Source organism: Labrus mixtus, chromosome 2, assembly GCF_963584025.1.
Source record: "Labrus mixtus chromosome 2, fLabMix1.1, whole genome shotgun sequence".
Lineage (NCBI taxonomy): Eukaryota > Metazoa > Chordata > Actinopteri > Labriformes > Labridae > Labrus > Labrus mixtus.
In genome coordinates, this window is record NC_083613.1 from 34,439,388 (window position 1) to 34,456,887 (window position 17,500).

The 17,500-nt window shown below is 39.5% G+C and overlaps 3 protein-coding genes across 3 annotated transcripts in view; 2 read left to right on the forward strand and 1 right to left on the reverse strand.

Annotated features, from left to right (window-relative positions):
• aplf (aprataxin and PNKP like factor) overlaps positions 1–10,158 on the reverse strand; it is an 18,835-nt gene extending 8,677 nt beyond the window's left edge. Inside the window, exons 1-6 of the mRNA XM_061062928.1 lie at positions 10,001–10,158; positions 9,636–9,839; positions 8,564–8,635; positions 2,691–2,881; positions 684–864; positions 315–441 (exon numbers count right to left, since the gene is read on the reverse strand). Coding sequence (XP_060918911.1) covers positions 315–441; positions 684–864; positions 2,691–2,881; positions 8,564–8,635; positions 9,636–9,812 — 748 coding nt within the window. The 5' untranslated portion in view covers positions 9,813–9,839; positions 10,001–10,158. The remainder of the gene's footprint in view (positions 1–314; positions 442–683; positions 865–2,690; positions 2,882–8,563; positions 8,636–9,635; positions 9,840–10,000) is intronic.
• A 681-nt stretch (positions 10,159–10,839) lies between these two features.
• Positions 10,840–16,547, forward strand: LOC132993232 (F-box only protein 48). Its single transcript, XM_061062942.1, has 3 exons — positions 10,840–10,930; positions 14,600–14,907; positions 16,148–16,547. The coding sequence occupies exons 2-3, from the start codon at positions 14,605–14,607 to the stop codon at positions 16,307–16,309; spliced, it is 465 nt and encodes a 154-aa protein (XP_060918925.1). The 5' UTR covers positions 10,840–10,930; positions 14,600–14,604; the 3' UTR covers positions 16,310–16,547.
• Positions 16,548–17,205: 658 nt separating this feature from the next.
• Positions 17,206–17,500, forward strand: part of cnrip1a (cannabinoid receptor interacting protein 1a) — a 1,678-nt gene continuing 1,383 nt past the window's right edge. Inside the window, exon 1 of the mRNA XM_061062957.1 lies at positions 17,206–17,500. This exon is cut by the window's right edge and continues 12 nt beyond it. Within this exon, the coding sequence (XP_060918940.1) occupies positions 17,334–17,500 (167 nt within the window). The 5' untranslated portion in view covers positions 17,206–17,333.

Genomic DNA, 17,500 nt, shown 5'->3' on the forward strand with positions numbered 1-17,500 from the left:
CAACATTGATCCTAGTTTGAGCACGTTTCTGCTCGTGGAGCTTATTAGAAACATGCAGAGGCTTTTTAGGTCGGGTACAATCACTTCTATCTGAACCACTTCTCTTGCCCGCTTCCATCGCTGCAACACCTGTTGACCTGATAACTGCTCTCATATCTGACAAACTGAGGGGCGTCCAAAACGGCTGTGTGTGTGTGTCTTAAAAGCGCCTACCTTCTCTGGTCCAAACAAATCCAGAGCATTCAGGAGCAGAATCTAAAGTTAGAAGGAGGACATACTGGCTGCTGCATTGTTGTTCATGATCCATGTGGTACCTTTAGGGCTGGAAGAAGAAGCTGCTGCAGCCGCCATCATCCACGCGGGTAAAACTCTCCTCTTGTGTTTGGACGGAGTGACTTCACCTGGAGCAGCCTTCCTTTCTGTAGGTGGAGGCGACTCTGTCTGCATGATGGGGGGGGGGGGGGGGGGACGACAAACAGATATCAGCTGCTGCAAGAACTAAAACTGATCCATGTTTCAGATCCTGGTCAAGAACTTCCTGCATGTCCAACATTATAGTCTAAACATTAGTTACAGTAGATTTCTTCAGTCTGAAATGGCTGCGATGTAAATCTCCGGGGTAACGGACGTTTACTTGTTTTCTTGGTCTAATTTTTAACTGTACGGGTCTAAAGTTTACAAACCTTGTTCAGACTCGTGGGCAGATCTTCAGATTCCTCGATGTGTGACGGAGCGGCTGCCTCAGGCTCCTCCTGAGGCTGTTCTCTGTCCTGACCAATAGGAGGAGGAGGAGGCTCCACATCTGGCTGAGGTGAAACCGGACGTTCCTCTTCCTCTTCTTCTTCTCCAAACATCTGGCTGTTTCTAAAGGAAGTGATATTTGAAAGAACGACAGAAGAAAAAGATAATTTAATATAACGAGAGAATAAAGTCTGAACAGTTCAGGAAGAAGTCAAACTGTCAAGAGAAACACGTCTGAGGATATTCTGAGGGGGGCGCTGTACTTTGAGTCCGTGGTCAGAGGGACGATGAAGAAAGACATTTCTGCTGATACGTTTACTAAAGTGTAACTTCATTTGATTCATGCAGCTTCCTGCTCTCCTGATGTTCTCCTTCAAAACTGACTTTTTCTCATCATCATAATTCGTTTGTTTCCCCTTAACTTTACAACTTTAACATCAAAATATGACACATTTTTGATCTTATGATGACTTTGTTCACATGAAATTACAAATGTACTGTCGTCAGGGATGTGCGCGTTTAGTCGACTAAACGGTTAACGCCATCATCTCCGCTCAACGACTTATTCATATTTTCATATCTTCTTCTCCTTCGATGGCGCTCAAATGTTAGCCGGGGATGTAGCCACAGACGGGCAGTAGCTCCGGTTAACGGGCCTGTGCTCCTCACTCTACTTCCTGGATGTAAACGAGCACAGTGAACGGACAGCATGTCGTAGGAGCGGAGCAGGTGGGAGTGTTTTGATCTAGAAGATGTTATGGTATAACTGGTATAAATTCTTCACGAGTCAGGGCTCGACATTATAACTGGCCCGGATGAATGATTGACAGAGTCAGCACGTTCAGCTGACCCGCTCGGCCCAGTTCAAATACTGCCTGTTACACGTTCTGAATTTCACAGCGCTTTCCTGTCATACCGGTGTTTTGTCAGTAATTATTTTAAAAACGTTGCGCTAATAACTGCTACAGCATCAACGTATCATAAGTGCCACAGCTGAAAGGCAGCCGACGGCTTCACTGCTGTCCCTCCCGCGAGCGCGCTCGCTACACTCGAATTAGCGCAGGTTTTCTCTGGTAAAAAACACGTTTGGTAAAACAGTTTTAAAACCATCAGATCTCGACAAAAGCCGAGTTTAAATCAGAATTCAAAGAAAACAAATCACCAGAAGAGTGGAGAGCGACAGCAGGACGAAAACAGAGAAAAGTTTGATCCACAGTGACAGACAGCTGGAGGAGCTGGAACACGTTAAAGTTAAAGACTAGATCCTGGTAAAGATCAAAGTTATTCACAAAACATGTTAGCCCTTAAGAGAGCTCCTAAAGTAAAGATGTAAGGATGAAGAGTTTCTCACAGAGAAGAAAGAAGGAGAGATTCCAGATCTATCACAGCCTCATATTAATATCAGATGAAGTAGACTCTTACAGTTAGCAGCATGGTGAATAAACATGAGCACATAAATATAAGAAAAATACACAATATGTTTATAATTAGAGCTCAATTAATTTAATAAAAGTTGTAATTGACTTTTGCATCAGAATGGTTCAAGAGTAAATTGGTGACTGTTATTCTTTAAATCAAAAGTAAAGTTCCTGGGCCAGTGATCTTTGAAAACCAGTGGCCTATTTAGCTTAATGTCAAGCCCTGCTAGTATCAGCTGGTTTGAACAGAGGCTCGAGTGACCTTCTCTGCTCCTTTGATCTTCAATCAGAGCGTAACTCTCAGATCATGACGACGACACTCGTCTCATTTCTCCCTCATGTTACCTCTTCTTTTTATGTTGAGTCAACAGACAACATTTAAATGAGACGGCGTTCGACCCCGCCTGCTCCGTGAAGACAAAAGACACGAGGTGCAGCCTCTTCTGTCTGGATTTAATTATCGTCTCAGACGCCGTGGGCAGTGAAGGAGAGTCCTGTTTTGATCTTGGAGTGCTTTTAGAGCGCTCTTACCTGGGAGTGCGTTCTTCTTCTTCTTCTTCTTCTTCTTCTTCCTCTCCGCCCACGGCCACCACCTTGTACATGAACTGCCCGGGCAGCAGAGAGAAAACATCTCCATGACGGAGAGGGTACCAGGAGCCTTTCTGCAGAGGTCGAGGGTCATCGGCCGGGGACGACTGCATGAAGCACGGGTTGAAGTGGGTCTGAAGATAAAGAAACAAAAGTCTCAGGTAACTGTTTAATATGGGGACGGGGGACGGGGGACGGGGGACGGGGCGGGGGATGGGGTAGAGAATGTGGGGTGACATGCAGCAAAAAGGGCGGAGGTCGGATTCGAACCCCTGACGGCTGCGCTGAGAACCACCGCGGGCGTCACAACCACCACCACAGTGACCCCTGACAGGACTCCATCCCAGCAGTCCAGACGGGGAGGTTATGAAGTGAAACAGAATTGATCTGACACCCCCCCCCCCCCCCCCCGCCCCCCAGAGGTCAGCAGTGAGCCACCTGACATTTCTCTTTTCTCTGCGTTATGATGCAGGTCTGTAACCATGTGCCATGACCTCAGAGCCTCCGGCCGCCGTGTGAGGAATATCTGCAGTGTCGAGTCATCAATTCGACATCATGGTTAGAAATGGATTAAGACGTTGTTGAGGGGATCATTATCATCACAGGACGATTATTTGAGACAAGCCGACCCTCTCACGGCTCCATTTTTCAGCTAAATTAAGAATAAATGATGATAAACGGAGCCGAGCGTGATTTATGTCTTTAACGCTGTGTAACGTTTTCTGATTACATCGAGCGTACTTTCCTCGAGGAAAGATAAAGATCTGTGTAATGAAGGTCTCTGACGGAGAAGGTGTCAAGAGGTTTGTGATCACAGATACTGAATGAAAGCATTTCAGGAGTTATCGACAGGGAGCGGGTTCAGCTGTGGTGATGGAGCGCGGTGTGATGTCATAAGATCAATGACCTTTTAAAGCACGGGCGGGGCTGGCTCCAAGCTATATAACAGAGCTACTGACACCATATGAGCCAGCCCGCAGTCTTAGAGCCTCAGGTGGGGGCCTCCTGGTCGTTCCAAAGTCGAGACTTAAAACTAAAGGTGACCGGGCCTTTTCAGTCAGGGCCCCTGGACTTTGGAACGACCTCCCTGAGGAGATCAGACTCGCAGACTCCCTCAATTCTTTTAAATCCCTTCTTAAAACGTACTTTTACAGACTTACTGTAAAAATACTTTTTATTTTACTTAATATTATAGTTTTGGGTTTTTTGATCCTTTAACCACTTGTTTCTGTTTCTTTTCCTGCTCTTACCTTCTTATTGCTGTTCTCTTTTGATTTGCTTTCAGCTCTTTTAGTTTCTTACATCTTTTTAAATCTTTGGTCCTCTTGGTCTCAGCTCGTGTTGTTGGGTTCTTGTGTTGCCTGGGTTCTTATGATGGTTCTTATGATGGTTCTTATGATGGTTCTTATGATGGTTCTTGTGATGGTTCTTATGATGGTTCTTGTGATGGTTCTTATGATGTTCTTATGATGGTTCTTGTGATGGTTCTTGTGATGGTTCTTATGATGGTTCTTATGATGGTTCTTATAATGGTTCTTATGATGGTTCTTGTGATGGTTCTTATGATGGTTCTTATGATGGTTCTTATGATGGTTCTTGTGATGGTTCTTATGATGTTCTTATGATGGTTCTTATAATGGTTCTTATGATGGTTCTTATGATGGTTCTTATAATGGTTCTTATGATGGTTCTTGTGATGGTTCTTGTGATGGTTCTTATGATGGTTCTTGTGATGGTTCTTATGATGGTTCTTATGATGGTTCTTATAATGGTTCTTTTTACATTATATATGCTTCCTCTGGGAAATATTATGAGGAAACACTCCATACAGTTTCATTGTTATGCAGATGATACTCAGCTTTATGTATCAATGAAGCCCGATGGTACCAGTCAGTTATGTCAGCTAGAAACATGCCTTAAGGACGTTAGGACCTGGATGACCAGAAATTTTTTGCTACTTAACTCAGACAAGACTGAAGTTATTGTGCTAGGCCCTAAGAACCTCAGAGAGACTTTTTCTAGTGATGTGACTGTCCTTAATGACATCAGCCTGGCATCTAGCACCACTGTTAGGAATCTAGGAGTTATTTTTGATCAAGATATGTCTTTTAGCTCTCACATCAGTCAAGTTTCAAGAACAGCCTACTTTCACCTTCGTAATATATCCAAGATCAGGAATATCCTGTCGCAAAGTGATGCAGAAAAACTAGTTCATGCATTTGTTACCTCCAGACTGGATTATTGTAACTCTCTTTTGTCAGGGTGCTCTGGCAAATCTCTAAAGACTCTTCAACGGGTCCAGAATGCTGCAGCTCGTGTACTGACCAGAACCAGGAAATGGGACCACATTACTCCTGTCCTGGCTTCTCTGCACTGGCTCCCTATACAGTCTAGAATAGAATTCAAGATCCTTCTTCTCACCTACAAAGCTCTAAATGGCCAGGCACCATCTTATCTTAAGGAGCTACTAGTGCCGTACTGTCCCTTGAGAGCGTTGCGGTCCCGGAGTGCAGGCCTGCTGGTGGTACCTACAGTCTCCAAGTGTACTATGGGGGGTAAAGCCTTCAGTTATCGGGCTCCTCTCCTCTGGAACCGCCTTCCAGCCGGGGTCCGGGAGGCAGACACAGTCTGTATTTTTAAGATTAGACTTAAAACTTTCCTTTTTGATAAATCTTATAGTTAGGGCTGGTGCTGGTGTAGACCAGCTCTTAGTTATGCTGCTATAGGCTTAGACTACCGGGGGAACTGGCACCCTGAGCTCCTCTCTCTCTCTCTCTCTCTGTCTCTCTCTCTCTCTCTCTCTCTCTCTCTCTGCATATACAGTACATCATATTACTGCATGTATCTATCTATAAATCTCAGTCACTAACCACCTACTTTCCTGGGAGCTCTTGAGCTCCCCTAGGCTCCTCAAGATCATCGGTTGACGGCTTGCCAGAACAACCCCCACCCCACCACTACCCCCTCCCCACCGGATCGTGGGTTGGCGGCCTGCCAGAACAACCCCCCACACCCCCTCCCCTCCCCACCGGATTGCTGATGGACGGTCTACCTCCCCCCACCCCCTTGCTCTCTATCCCTCTTCCTGCATCTTATCCCATCTCTCCCCCTATCCCTTTCCAAGCCCGGCGCAGTCTAGGCCTGTGAAGACTGTTTCGTCATGAGCCGGGGATCCGGCCGAAGATTTCTGCCTTTTAATAAGGCAGTTTTTTCTTACCACTGTAACTTTTGCTGCTTTGCTAAAGTGCTCATGATGGATAGGCCGGATCTTTGTAACATAGCAATAAGTAAGGTCCTTTACCTGCTTTTTGTAACATAACAATGAGTAAGGTCTTTTACCTGCTCTTTTGTAATGTTAACAGACAATGAGTAAGGTCTTTTACCTGCTCTTTTGTAATGTTAACAGACAATGAGTAAGGTCTTTTACCTGCTTCTTGTAAAGTGTCTCGAGATAACACTTGTTATGAGTTGACGCTATACAAATAAAAGTTGATTGATTGATTGAATGGTTCTTATGATGGTTCTTGTGATGGTTCTTGTGATGGTTCTTGTGATGGTTCTTATAATGGTTCTTATGATGGTTCTTATGATGGTTCTTGTGATGGTTCTTGTGATGGTTCTTATGATGGTTCTTGTGATGGTTCTTATGATGGTTCTTATAATGGTTCTTATGATGGTTCTTGTGATGGTTCTTATGATGGTTCTTATGATGGTTCTTATAATGGTTGTTATGATGGTTCTTATGATGGTTCTTATGATGGTTCTTATGATGGTTCTTGTGATGGTTCTTGTGATGGTTCTTATAATGGTTCTTGTGATGGTTCTTGTGATGGTTCTTATGATGGTTCTTATAATGGTTCTTATGATGGTTCTTATGATGGTTCTTATGATGGTTCTTATAATGGTTCTTATGATGGTTCTTATGATGGTTCTTATGATGGTTCTTATAATGGTTCTTGTGATGGTTCTTGTGATGGTTCTTATAATGGTTCTTATGATGGTTCTTATAATGGTTCTTATGATGGTTCTTATAATGGTTCTTATGATGGTTCTTATGATGGTTCTTATGATGGTTCTTGTGATGGTTCTTATGATGGTTCTTGTGATGGTTCTTGTGATGGTTCTTATGATGGTTCTTATGATGGTTCTTGTGATGGTTCTTGTGATGGTTCTTATAATGGTTCTTGTGATGGTTCTTGTGATGGTTCTTGTGATGGTTCTTATGATGGTTCTTGTGATGGTTCTTGTGATGTTCTTGTGATGGTTCTTATAATGGTTCTTATGATGGTTCTTGTGATGGTTCTTATGATGGTTCTTGTGATGGTTCTTGTGATGGTTCTTATAATGGTTCTTATGATGGTTCTTGTGATGGTTCTTGTGATGGTTCTTGTGATGGTTCTTATGATGGTTCTTGTGATGGTTCTTATAATGGTTCTTATGATGGTTCTTGTGATGGTTCTTGTGATGGTTCTTATGATGGTTCTTGTGATGGTTCTTGTGATGGTTCTTGTGATGGTTCTTATAATGGTTCTTATGATGGTTCTTATAATGGTTCTTATAATGGTTCTTGTGATGGTTCTTGTGATGGTTCTTGTGATGGTTCTTATAATGGTTCTTATGATGGTTCTTGTGATGGTTCTTGTGATGGTTCTTATGGTGGTTCTTGTGATGGTTCTTGTGATGGTTCTTATAATGGTTCTTGTGATGGTTCTTATAATGGTTCTTGTGATGGTTCTTGTGATGGTTCTTATAATGGTTCTTATGATGGTTCTTGTGATGGTTCTTGTGATGGTTCTTATAATGGTTCTTGTGATGGTTCTTGTGATGGTTCTTGTGATGGTTCTTATGATGGTTCTTATAATGGTTCTTAAGATGGTTCTTATGATGGTTCTTGTGATGGTTCTTATAATGGTTCTTGTGATGGTTCTTGTGATGGTTCTTGTGATGGTTCTTATAATGGTTCTTGTGATGGTTCTTGTGATGGTTCTTATAATGGTTCTTGTGATGGTTCTTATGATGGTTCTTATGATGGTTCTTATAATGGTTCTTATAATGGTTCTTATGATGGTTCTTGGGATGGTTCTTGTGATGGTTCTTATGATGGTTCTTGTGATGGTTCTTATAATGGTTCTTATGATGGTTCTTGTGATGGTTCTTATAATGGTTCTTATGATGGTTCTTATGATGGTTCTTGTGATGGTTCTTATGATGGTTCTTATGATAGTTCTTGTGATGGTTCTTATGATGGTTCTTGTGATGGTCGGGTTATATATGTCTGTTGGGTATCGTGCACTTTGGGTTCTTTTCTGTTGAATTGTATTTAATTATTTTTAGTATTTTACATTTGTTATGTTCTTACTGTTGTTTATGTTCTTCTATGTTTGGTTTAGTTTGTTCTTGTTTTTGCTGTTTGTCAAAGCACTTTGTAAACCTGTGTTTTTAAATAAAGTTATTATTATTATTAATGTGTGATGTCATAAGGTCAGTGTGTGATGTCTTAAGGTCAATGTGTGATGTCATAAGGTCAATGTGTGATGCCTTAAGGTCAATGTGTGATGTCATCAGGTGGATATTACTGTCTGAGAGTTTGTTAAAGTGAAATGAGACATTCAAAGATGCAGCAGTGTTCTTCTTTTACATCACTGAGACTACAGGGAGACACTGAGGACGAGTATCTACGGAGAGCCTGAAGGGTCAAACATGAGATTAATGTGATTAACTCGTTCATGCTCACAGCTCTGATACTTATGTACAAAGCTGTCCCCCTCTGCCTCTTCTCTCCAACACAGAGGAAACAAACAGAAAGACAAACGTACTGGTTTGAGGCGCAGCTGTCCGTTCAGGTTCTCCAGCAGCCCGTGGTTTCTGGACACTCTCCGATCGCTGACCTGAGATCACGTGAAGAATAAAAACAGGACATGAGCTTCAGCAGGAAATGATTCAGATCAGATGTGTGTTAGACGTCTGACGACTCCGTCAGGACGACTGATCCAAGGAACATCAATCTGCTTCATAGCAGGATAAAGAGTGAGAGTATTCCCGGTTTCAAGAAGATAAAACATGATGAGATAAAACTAAAGAATCATTTTAAACAAAACAAAAGGTGCGGCGAGGGAATAAACACGGGAGGAAATGAACTGAATAATTCTCTTCCAGATCAAAGATGCATCACTTATTCGACAACACCTGAAATTTAAACGGTACCATGGTTACCAGATCGTGATATCTGCGTGTGTTTGCAGTTCAGTGTAGTGATGTTTCATCTTTGATGGATCAGAGCTTTAAAGAAAACCCTGTACACCATCAGAGACTACACCAGGTGTTAGAACCAGTCCAGCTGCTCCCATGTTCCCAGGACGACAGCGCCCCCTGGTGGTTCAGAGGGAGAGCTGCGATCCTCCAGGAGTCTCTTTCTGAGTGTGATTACATCACGCACACACATCATTATGTTATCCTATAGCCTTTATACCTTAGATAATCAGGTGTGTGCCCCGTATTATTTTGAGCGCACACGATCATTGAGGTGTGTGAACAACATAAGTGTGTCAACAAGTCCTTGTGCCCAGAAGATAAAAAAAATCACTTTATGGGACTTCAGAGGCTCAGTACGTTTTAAATAAAAGATATTTGAGTGAGTGAATGTTATCTATATCCTTTAAGGGCTTACACACTTTATTCTGTTGCATTGTTAAGTCATCCATACATGTTTGTCTTCAGTTCAGTGCGACTGGACTAAACAGTTCTTGATTTAGTTTAATTTTGTGGACATAAGTTTAAAAAAGTTAAATCGCAAAATGTTTAAAAATCACAATGATATCGAATCGTGACTCAAAGTATCATATCGGGGCTTCTGGTGATTCCCACCCCTCATACATAAACCGGACTTACTCCCAGGAAGGGACCCCTGCCCAGCACCGTGTCCCCCGGCGGCAGGTGGATGGGACCCCTGCCCAGCACCGTGTCCCCCGGCGGCAGGTGGATGGGACCCCTGCCCAGCACCGTGTCCCCCGGCGGCAGGTGGATGGGACCCCCGCCGTCCACCGGGACGAGGTCGAAGCCGGACATCAGCTCAGCGGGCGGGACTGGAGGGAGCTTCACCCTGGAGGTGATTGTATAAAACACAAAAGCTGACACATTATAATTCAGTCCACTGGATAGTAAAGTTTATTCTGTTCATTAAATGAGTTTTAAGAGCGTTTCTAACTTTCTTTCATTCAGCTGATAATGTCCTAAAAAGACGTTTTTTGTCAAACTTTTCTCTCTGCCTACCTGCTCAGGTGGTCAACAGGAGTATAAACTGTCACTCACTGTTTTGGAAATCAAGGCGAAAGGACAGAGAAATGTGCGTTTTCATGGATAAGTCTGGGCAAGTTTAGGATGTCCGCCAAAGACAGTTCAAAACTTCCGGGATGCGAGTGGCGCATGCGCAGTAGGCAGGAGGCGTCGGCGATTTACAAAATAATACAACTCGTTTTTTATTTATTTATCGTGAGTAGAGGAGGTAGCCTACACATCACAATTTAAAAAATGGGCATAAATGAAATAGAATTATTGTACTGCTTTACTTTGTATAATATATATATTTTTTATTTGTAGCACAAATTTCATAAATGTTTACAACTAAACCCAATCGGAAACGAGATGGTTCATCTCAAGGGGATTATTCTAATAAATTAAAATACTACTAAAATGACTCTGATATACTTACAGCATAAATGTTATAACGTAAATAAAGATGCTTCAAGTTTCCGGAAGTTTTGTTTAAAATGTTTATGGCTTGATCTGAAGGTAAAATGGGAAGATATATAAATATATAACAGAAAAGCACTTTATTTTTCCATGATTTAATTGTACATGCGTCGTTAAACATATTAATACAAGATTTATTACGAATAGAAATCAAGGTTGTTTCGGGAAAATATACGATTAAATGTATTTTTTCTTCGCATGGGTACGTTAGGGTTAGGGTTTATTTTAAAAGAGCCGACCGTCTACAGAAACACTGTACAGAAAATATATATATTAGTATTTTATTTTGAAAACGTTTTTTTTTTCTGTTTCCTACACTATTCACGCATGCGCACTTGGTCAAAAAACACAGTGACGTGAGCTGTGTGTGTAAACAGCCGTTGAGACATTTAAACAGTCAGCTGTCAGACGGACACGAAGCGAGCTCACTGCCGGTGAGAAACTGATATTTAATCTTCACATTATTGATTTAATTTCCCGGCTGGTTTTAACTGTGAGCGACATTCTGTGACATATGTTGTTATTTGGCCTGAAAACTACAAAAGGCAGGAGGGTTTTCCGTCGCTGTTTAGCTAGCTAACGTAGAGCTAACGTAGAGCTAACGGAGCAGCCCGTGGACTGAGGGTGTTAACATGAGAATAACACTTTTATATATGTATATATATATATATATATATATTTATATATAATAACACTTAAATATATATAATAACACTTAAATATATAGAATAACACTTAAATATATAGAATAACACTTTTATATATGTATATATATATATATATATATATTTATATATAATAACACTTAAATATATATAATAACACTTAAATATATATAATAACACTTAAATATATAGAATAACACTTTTATATATACATATATATATAATAACACTTAAATATATATAGAATAACACTTATATAGAATAACACTTATATAGAATAACACTTAAATATATATAGAATAACACTTATATAGAATAACACTTAAATATATATAGAATAACACTTAAATATATATAGAATAACACTTAAATATATATAGAATAACACTTATATAGAATAACACTTAAATATATATAGAATAACACTTAAATATATATAGAATAACACTTAAATATATATAGAATAACACTTATATAGAATAACACTTAAATATATATAGAATAACACTTAAATATATATAGAATAACACTTAAATATATATAGAATAACACTTATATAGAATAACACTTAAATATATATAGAATAACACTTATATAGAATAACACTTATATAGAATAACACTTAAATATATATAGAATAACACTTATATATATATAGAATAACACTTATATAGAATAACACTTATATAGAATAACACTTATATATATAGAATAACACTTAAATATATATAGAATAACACTCAAATATATATAGAATAACACTTATATAGAATAACACTTATATAGAATAACACTTATATATATAGAATAACACTTAAATATATATAGAATAACACTTATATAGAATAACACTTAAATATATATAGAATACACTTAAATATATATAGAATAACACTTATATAGAATAACACTTATATATATATAATAACACTTAAATATATATATAACACTTAAATATATAGAATAACATTTTATATATATATAATAACACTTAAATATATATAGAATAACACTTAAATACATATATAGAATAACACTTAAATATATATATAGAATAACACTTAAATATATATATATAGAATAACACTTATACATATATAGAATAACACTTAAATATATATATATAGAATAACACTTAAATATATATATAGAATAACACTTAAATATATATATATAGAATAACACTTAAATATATATAGAATAACACTTAAATATATATAGAATAACACTTAAATATATATATAGAATAACACTTAAATATATATAGAATAACACTTAAATATATATAGAATAACACTTAAATACATATATAGAATAACACTTAAATATATATATAGAATAACACTTATACATATATAGAATAACACTTACACATATATAGAATAACACTTAAATATATATATATATAATAACACTTAAATATATATATATAGAATAACACTTAAATATATATAGAATAACACTTATACATATATAGAATAACACTTAAATATATATATAGAATAACACTTAAATATATATATATATAATAACACTTAAATATATATATAGAATAACACTTAAATATATATAGAATAACACTTATACATATATAGAATAACACTTAAATATATATATAGAATAACACTTAAATATATATAGAATAACACTTAAATATATATAGAATAACACTTATACATATATAGAATAACACTTAAATATATATAGAATAACACTTAAATATATATAGAATAACACTTATACATATATAGAATAACACTTAAATATATATATATAGAATAACACTTAAATATATATAGAATAACACTTAAATATATATAGAATAACACTTATACATATATAGAATAACACTTATACATATATAGAATAACACTTAAATATATATATAGAATAACACTTATATATAGAATAACACTTAAATATATATAGAATAACACTTAAATATATATAGAATAACACTTATACATATATAGAATAACACTTAAATATATATATATAGAATAACACTTAAATATATATAGAATAACACTTAAATATATGTAGAATAACACTTAAATATATATAGAATAACACTTTAATGCATCAGTATAAGCTTTTATTAACCCCAGACCAAACTGTACAGGGACTTGTTTTTATTCATTTAAACTGAATGCTGCGGTTTAGGGTCAAACTTTGACTTAGAAATGTGGTTGTTTATGTTTTGTGTAGCAGCCCCACTCTGACGTCACTAACACATGTCCACAGGTCCGGTTTGTATGTCTGTGTGTCGGCCTATGTGTGTGTGTGAGGAGCATGTCTTTCAATAACAGAGTGTAAATCATGTGTAAATCATGTGTACTTTCCTTCACTTATTCATAAAGTATATAAAATAAAAAAATAAAAAATGTTATCTCACACGCCAATCAGCTCATTCTTACATCAAGGTGCTCCATTTAAACATGAAATCCATCCCCTGATCTCTGCTACACCAACGCTGCACACACACACAATAGAATAGAATGACTTTATTGATCCCAAACTGGGAAATTGTGGCGTTACAGCAGCAGGTTTTCCAAACACACAATATGAGCAAAAAACACAATGTTAGCAAATTTAAACACAATATAATATTAACTACAAAGTAAATAAGTACTAAAAATATCAAAACTAAGAATGAGAATATATACAACCAGGATTTAATTTAGCATTGCTAGTCTTAAATATGGAAGATTCAATGTAAATGTGTAAAAACAGAGTCGTAAATGAACAGTATTGACATAAGTTAAAGTGCATGAGTGTAGACATATTATCAGCAGAAACTATTCAATATAACGGTGAGTAGACAGACAAATGAAGTGAACATGAGTGCAGGGATAATTTGTACATTTTGCAGAACAGATGACAGTATGGAGAGACAGATATTATCATGATGACAGTTCTCTGAGCTGTTGTACAGAGTTATGGCCTTCAGTAAGAAAGATTTCTTGTATCTGTCCTTGTGACAGCGGAGTTGGATCAGTCTGTTGGAGAAGCTGCTCCGCTGTTTGTCCAGTAGGGTGTGCAGAGGGTGATCAGGATTATCCATAATGGATAACAGTTTGTTCAGAGTCCTCCTCTCTGTCACCACTACAAAAGAGTATGCTGCTCAGCTGATCCAGGGAGCATGGTTAGCCTTCAAGTAGACTGAAACTGTATTTAAATGTATTTAAATTTATGGCCCCCTGCAACCTCAAGCGGGAAAAGCGTTATAGATGATGGATGGAAGTACATCTCTAATGACAATGTGTTTAGCCTGAGTCTGCTTTACTTCCTGCTCTTACCTTTTTATTGTTTTAAAATGGAGAAAAAGACATCTTTAAGAGTCTGTGATAGAAACACTGAGAGAAACCTTCAACAGTTCAGTGTGTCATGATGTCGTGGTCTTTGCTCTGAAACATATTCTCATCCTGTGTTTTTCAGATATTATGCAGCATGACCCCGCGAGGACCTCACCGCTGTTTTTTTTCTGCGAGAAGAAGAGACGCGCCACGAAACCCACCGTCGCCACACCTCCTCAGAACTTTGCCGAAACGCTGCCGACGGAAATGAGCGTAAAGATCTTCGGCGAGCTGGACGCGGAGAGTCTGTGCAGCGCCGCGCGGACCTGCAAGCGGTGGCATCACATCATCGAAGGCAGCGAGCAGCTGTGGAGGAGGCAGTGTCTGCTGGTCAGAGCTGTCTGCCAGAGAGAGGTGGACAGCGACAGGAGCGACGGACTCTCCTGGAAGGTGCGTCAAAAAAAAAACAGAAATCAACCTGTGGGAACAAATAAAAAGTGGTTTGACTTTGAAAAGAACACCGCTAAAAAGAGGAGAGCTGTGAGATGAAGAGAAGACCGAGAGAAGACCGAGACAAACCCGAGTCGCTCGTGTGAAGCTCCTGCTGTGCCGTGCTACCTCAACACCTCAACACAATTCACAGACTGGAACACCGATATGACACTAACGACGGCTGAGCTTAGTTACATCAATTTTGCAAAATGAGCCGTCTGAAACCTGCTTTAGACTTCCACATTCTGTTGTTTTTTTTTTTTTGGTGTCCTGCCTGTCATACACAAAGATTCTGCTGCTCATCATGTAAAGCGTCAATGTAACACAATAACACAAAAAAACAAACTGATCAAGGGAGAGGTAAACAAGCAACTCCCCGATTCTGTAAGGTAGAAAATACTGTTTTTTGTCAGTGGAGTGTGGAGTCTTTAGAGATAGCTGCTCGGTCTGTCTGCTCCTTTAGGCCTCAGTTTAGACCCGGGGGTTCAGGAAAGACTTAAAGGGACACTTCACCCGTTGTAACATGAATCTGTACTGACATTGGGTCATATATGTAGAAATGTGAAATACATTTTGAAGCTGGTGCCTTCTTGACCGTGAAAAGGCAGAAAGTGTCTTTTTGGCTCATGTGGATGAAAGACACCAAATCCCAGAATGCACAGCACCGCAGGCAACTCCCACTAAGGTCCTCTATTTCAGAATCAGAAATACTTTATTAATCCCAGAGCTGCAACAGCTTCTAGTGACGCAAAATTAGGATTTTTTTGCGTCACTGGAAGTTCCTTTTCAGACTCAGAAATACAAAGATTTCCCATCTCAGGGGAAAATGAGGGCGGGATGCACGAGCATTCAAAAATACTACCAGGTCTCTAATGATACAAAGATTAATGCAAATGGGTGAAGTATCCCTTTAAAGAGGTTTAAGAGCTGGACTCGAGGAGGATGTGTTCTTACATTGAAGGGTCATTTACATTTAAAGCTACAGACACAGAAACAGTCTGTTCTGAGTGACCCTTAAAACTTCCTTCATGTTTTCCTCTCCCTCCATCATTTCTGTTTTGATGTTCTGTGTGGAGCTCTTTGAATCGCCTCGTCGCTCAGATGTGTTTAAATAAAAAAAAACCTTAATGTCCTCGTGTCATTGAGACGGAGAGGAACGTTGACTCTCTCTCTGACTGCGTCCCGTCTCCCGTTGCAGGTCACTCTGGTGAGGAACTACACCCGCAGCTGTGTGAAGAGAGACTGGCTGAGGGGACGATACAGCCACGTGAGCTCGCCGGAGGAGCTGAGGGGGAGGACCATGACGCCGCTGGATGCCGAGACGTGGGGCGAGATCCTGCAGGCCGAGCTGGACAGATGACTGACGACGACCATCGCTGCCTCATTTTCTTTTTTTAAAAACGCACCTGGAGCACTTCTGAGTGTTTGGATTCATGACTCTAATATATGTTTTATACCTTTGTGTTTTATGTGAACTCACAATAAATGTACATAATATTTTTTTTAATTCTTTGTAAGAAAAAAGGATCATGAACTGTTAATCTTTGAGCTGTGTTATTGCTTTTGGCTGATGATGCAATAAATCACATTGATGTGAAGACGGTGAGGTCGTTTTTTTTTCACGTCTAATTATCGGTAATGTTTCATTAAGTTTTTCAAAAAACAAAGAAAAAAGTTTGCAGCCGAGTGTGAAGCGGCTGGGATGAGGGTCAGCACCTCCGAGTCCCAGGCCATGGATCTGTGATGTAAAACAGCTGATTGCTCTCTTCTGGTGGGGAGGGAGTCTCTAAGTCTGTCATGAGTTTCCTATGGAGGGTGTCTGGGCTCAGCCTCAGAGAGAGGGGAGGAGCTTAGACATTCAGGGGGAGGAGCTCAGAGTAGAGGTGCTGCTCCTTCACATCTAAAGGAGCCAGGTGAGGTGGTTCAAGCATCTGATCAGGATGACTCCTGGACACGGCCAACTGGGAGGAGAACCTGCGTAGGGGTGGAGGTCAGAAGGGGAAGGCCGTGCTGAGGTTTGGAGGTGAGGAGGAGGATTTGGTGTGTGATGTGGGACGTGACCAAGGAGCCAGTGAAGGTGATGGTAATGTGCTGATGTGTCATTTTTAAATCTGACTTGTCAGAATCCTCATCCTGCTGACCATGATTTATGTTTCACATTCTTCAGCCTCCTTAATGAATTAAAAAGAAATTGGGTTTTTTTACAATTCCGCTTTTATTGTGAAAGACCCGGAAGTCCTGTCCTGCCTGGCTTGACTCTAGCCCCTCCCCCTCATCCCTCAGCATCACCGCACCATCCTCCGCTGTCCTCCTCCTCCTCCTCCTCCCCCCTCAGCTCTGGACCACACATTGACCCCGTCGAACAGCTGAGCCCGGGCCGGATCATGGACGACGTCCCCCCGATCATCAACATCTCCATCTCCCTGAAGATCCAGCCCAACGAGGGGCCCGTCTTCTTCAAGGTGGATGGGACCCGCTTCGGCCAGAGCAGGACCATCAAGCTGCTCACAGGCTCCAAATACAAGATCGAGGTGGTGATGAAGCCTGGAAA

What these genes read in the sequence shown, in the direction of transcription:
- LOC132993232 (XM_061062942.1), top strand. Translation starts at nt 14,605, where the DNA reads ATGCAGCATGACCCCGCGAGGACCTCACCGCTGTTTTTTTTCTGCGAG. An exon ending in GCGACGGACTCTCCTGGAAG is followed by an intron (nt 14,908 to 16,147) that starts GTGCGTCAAAAA and finishes CTCCCGTTGCAG; the next exon opens with GTCACTCTGGTGAGGAACTA.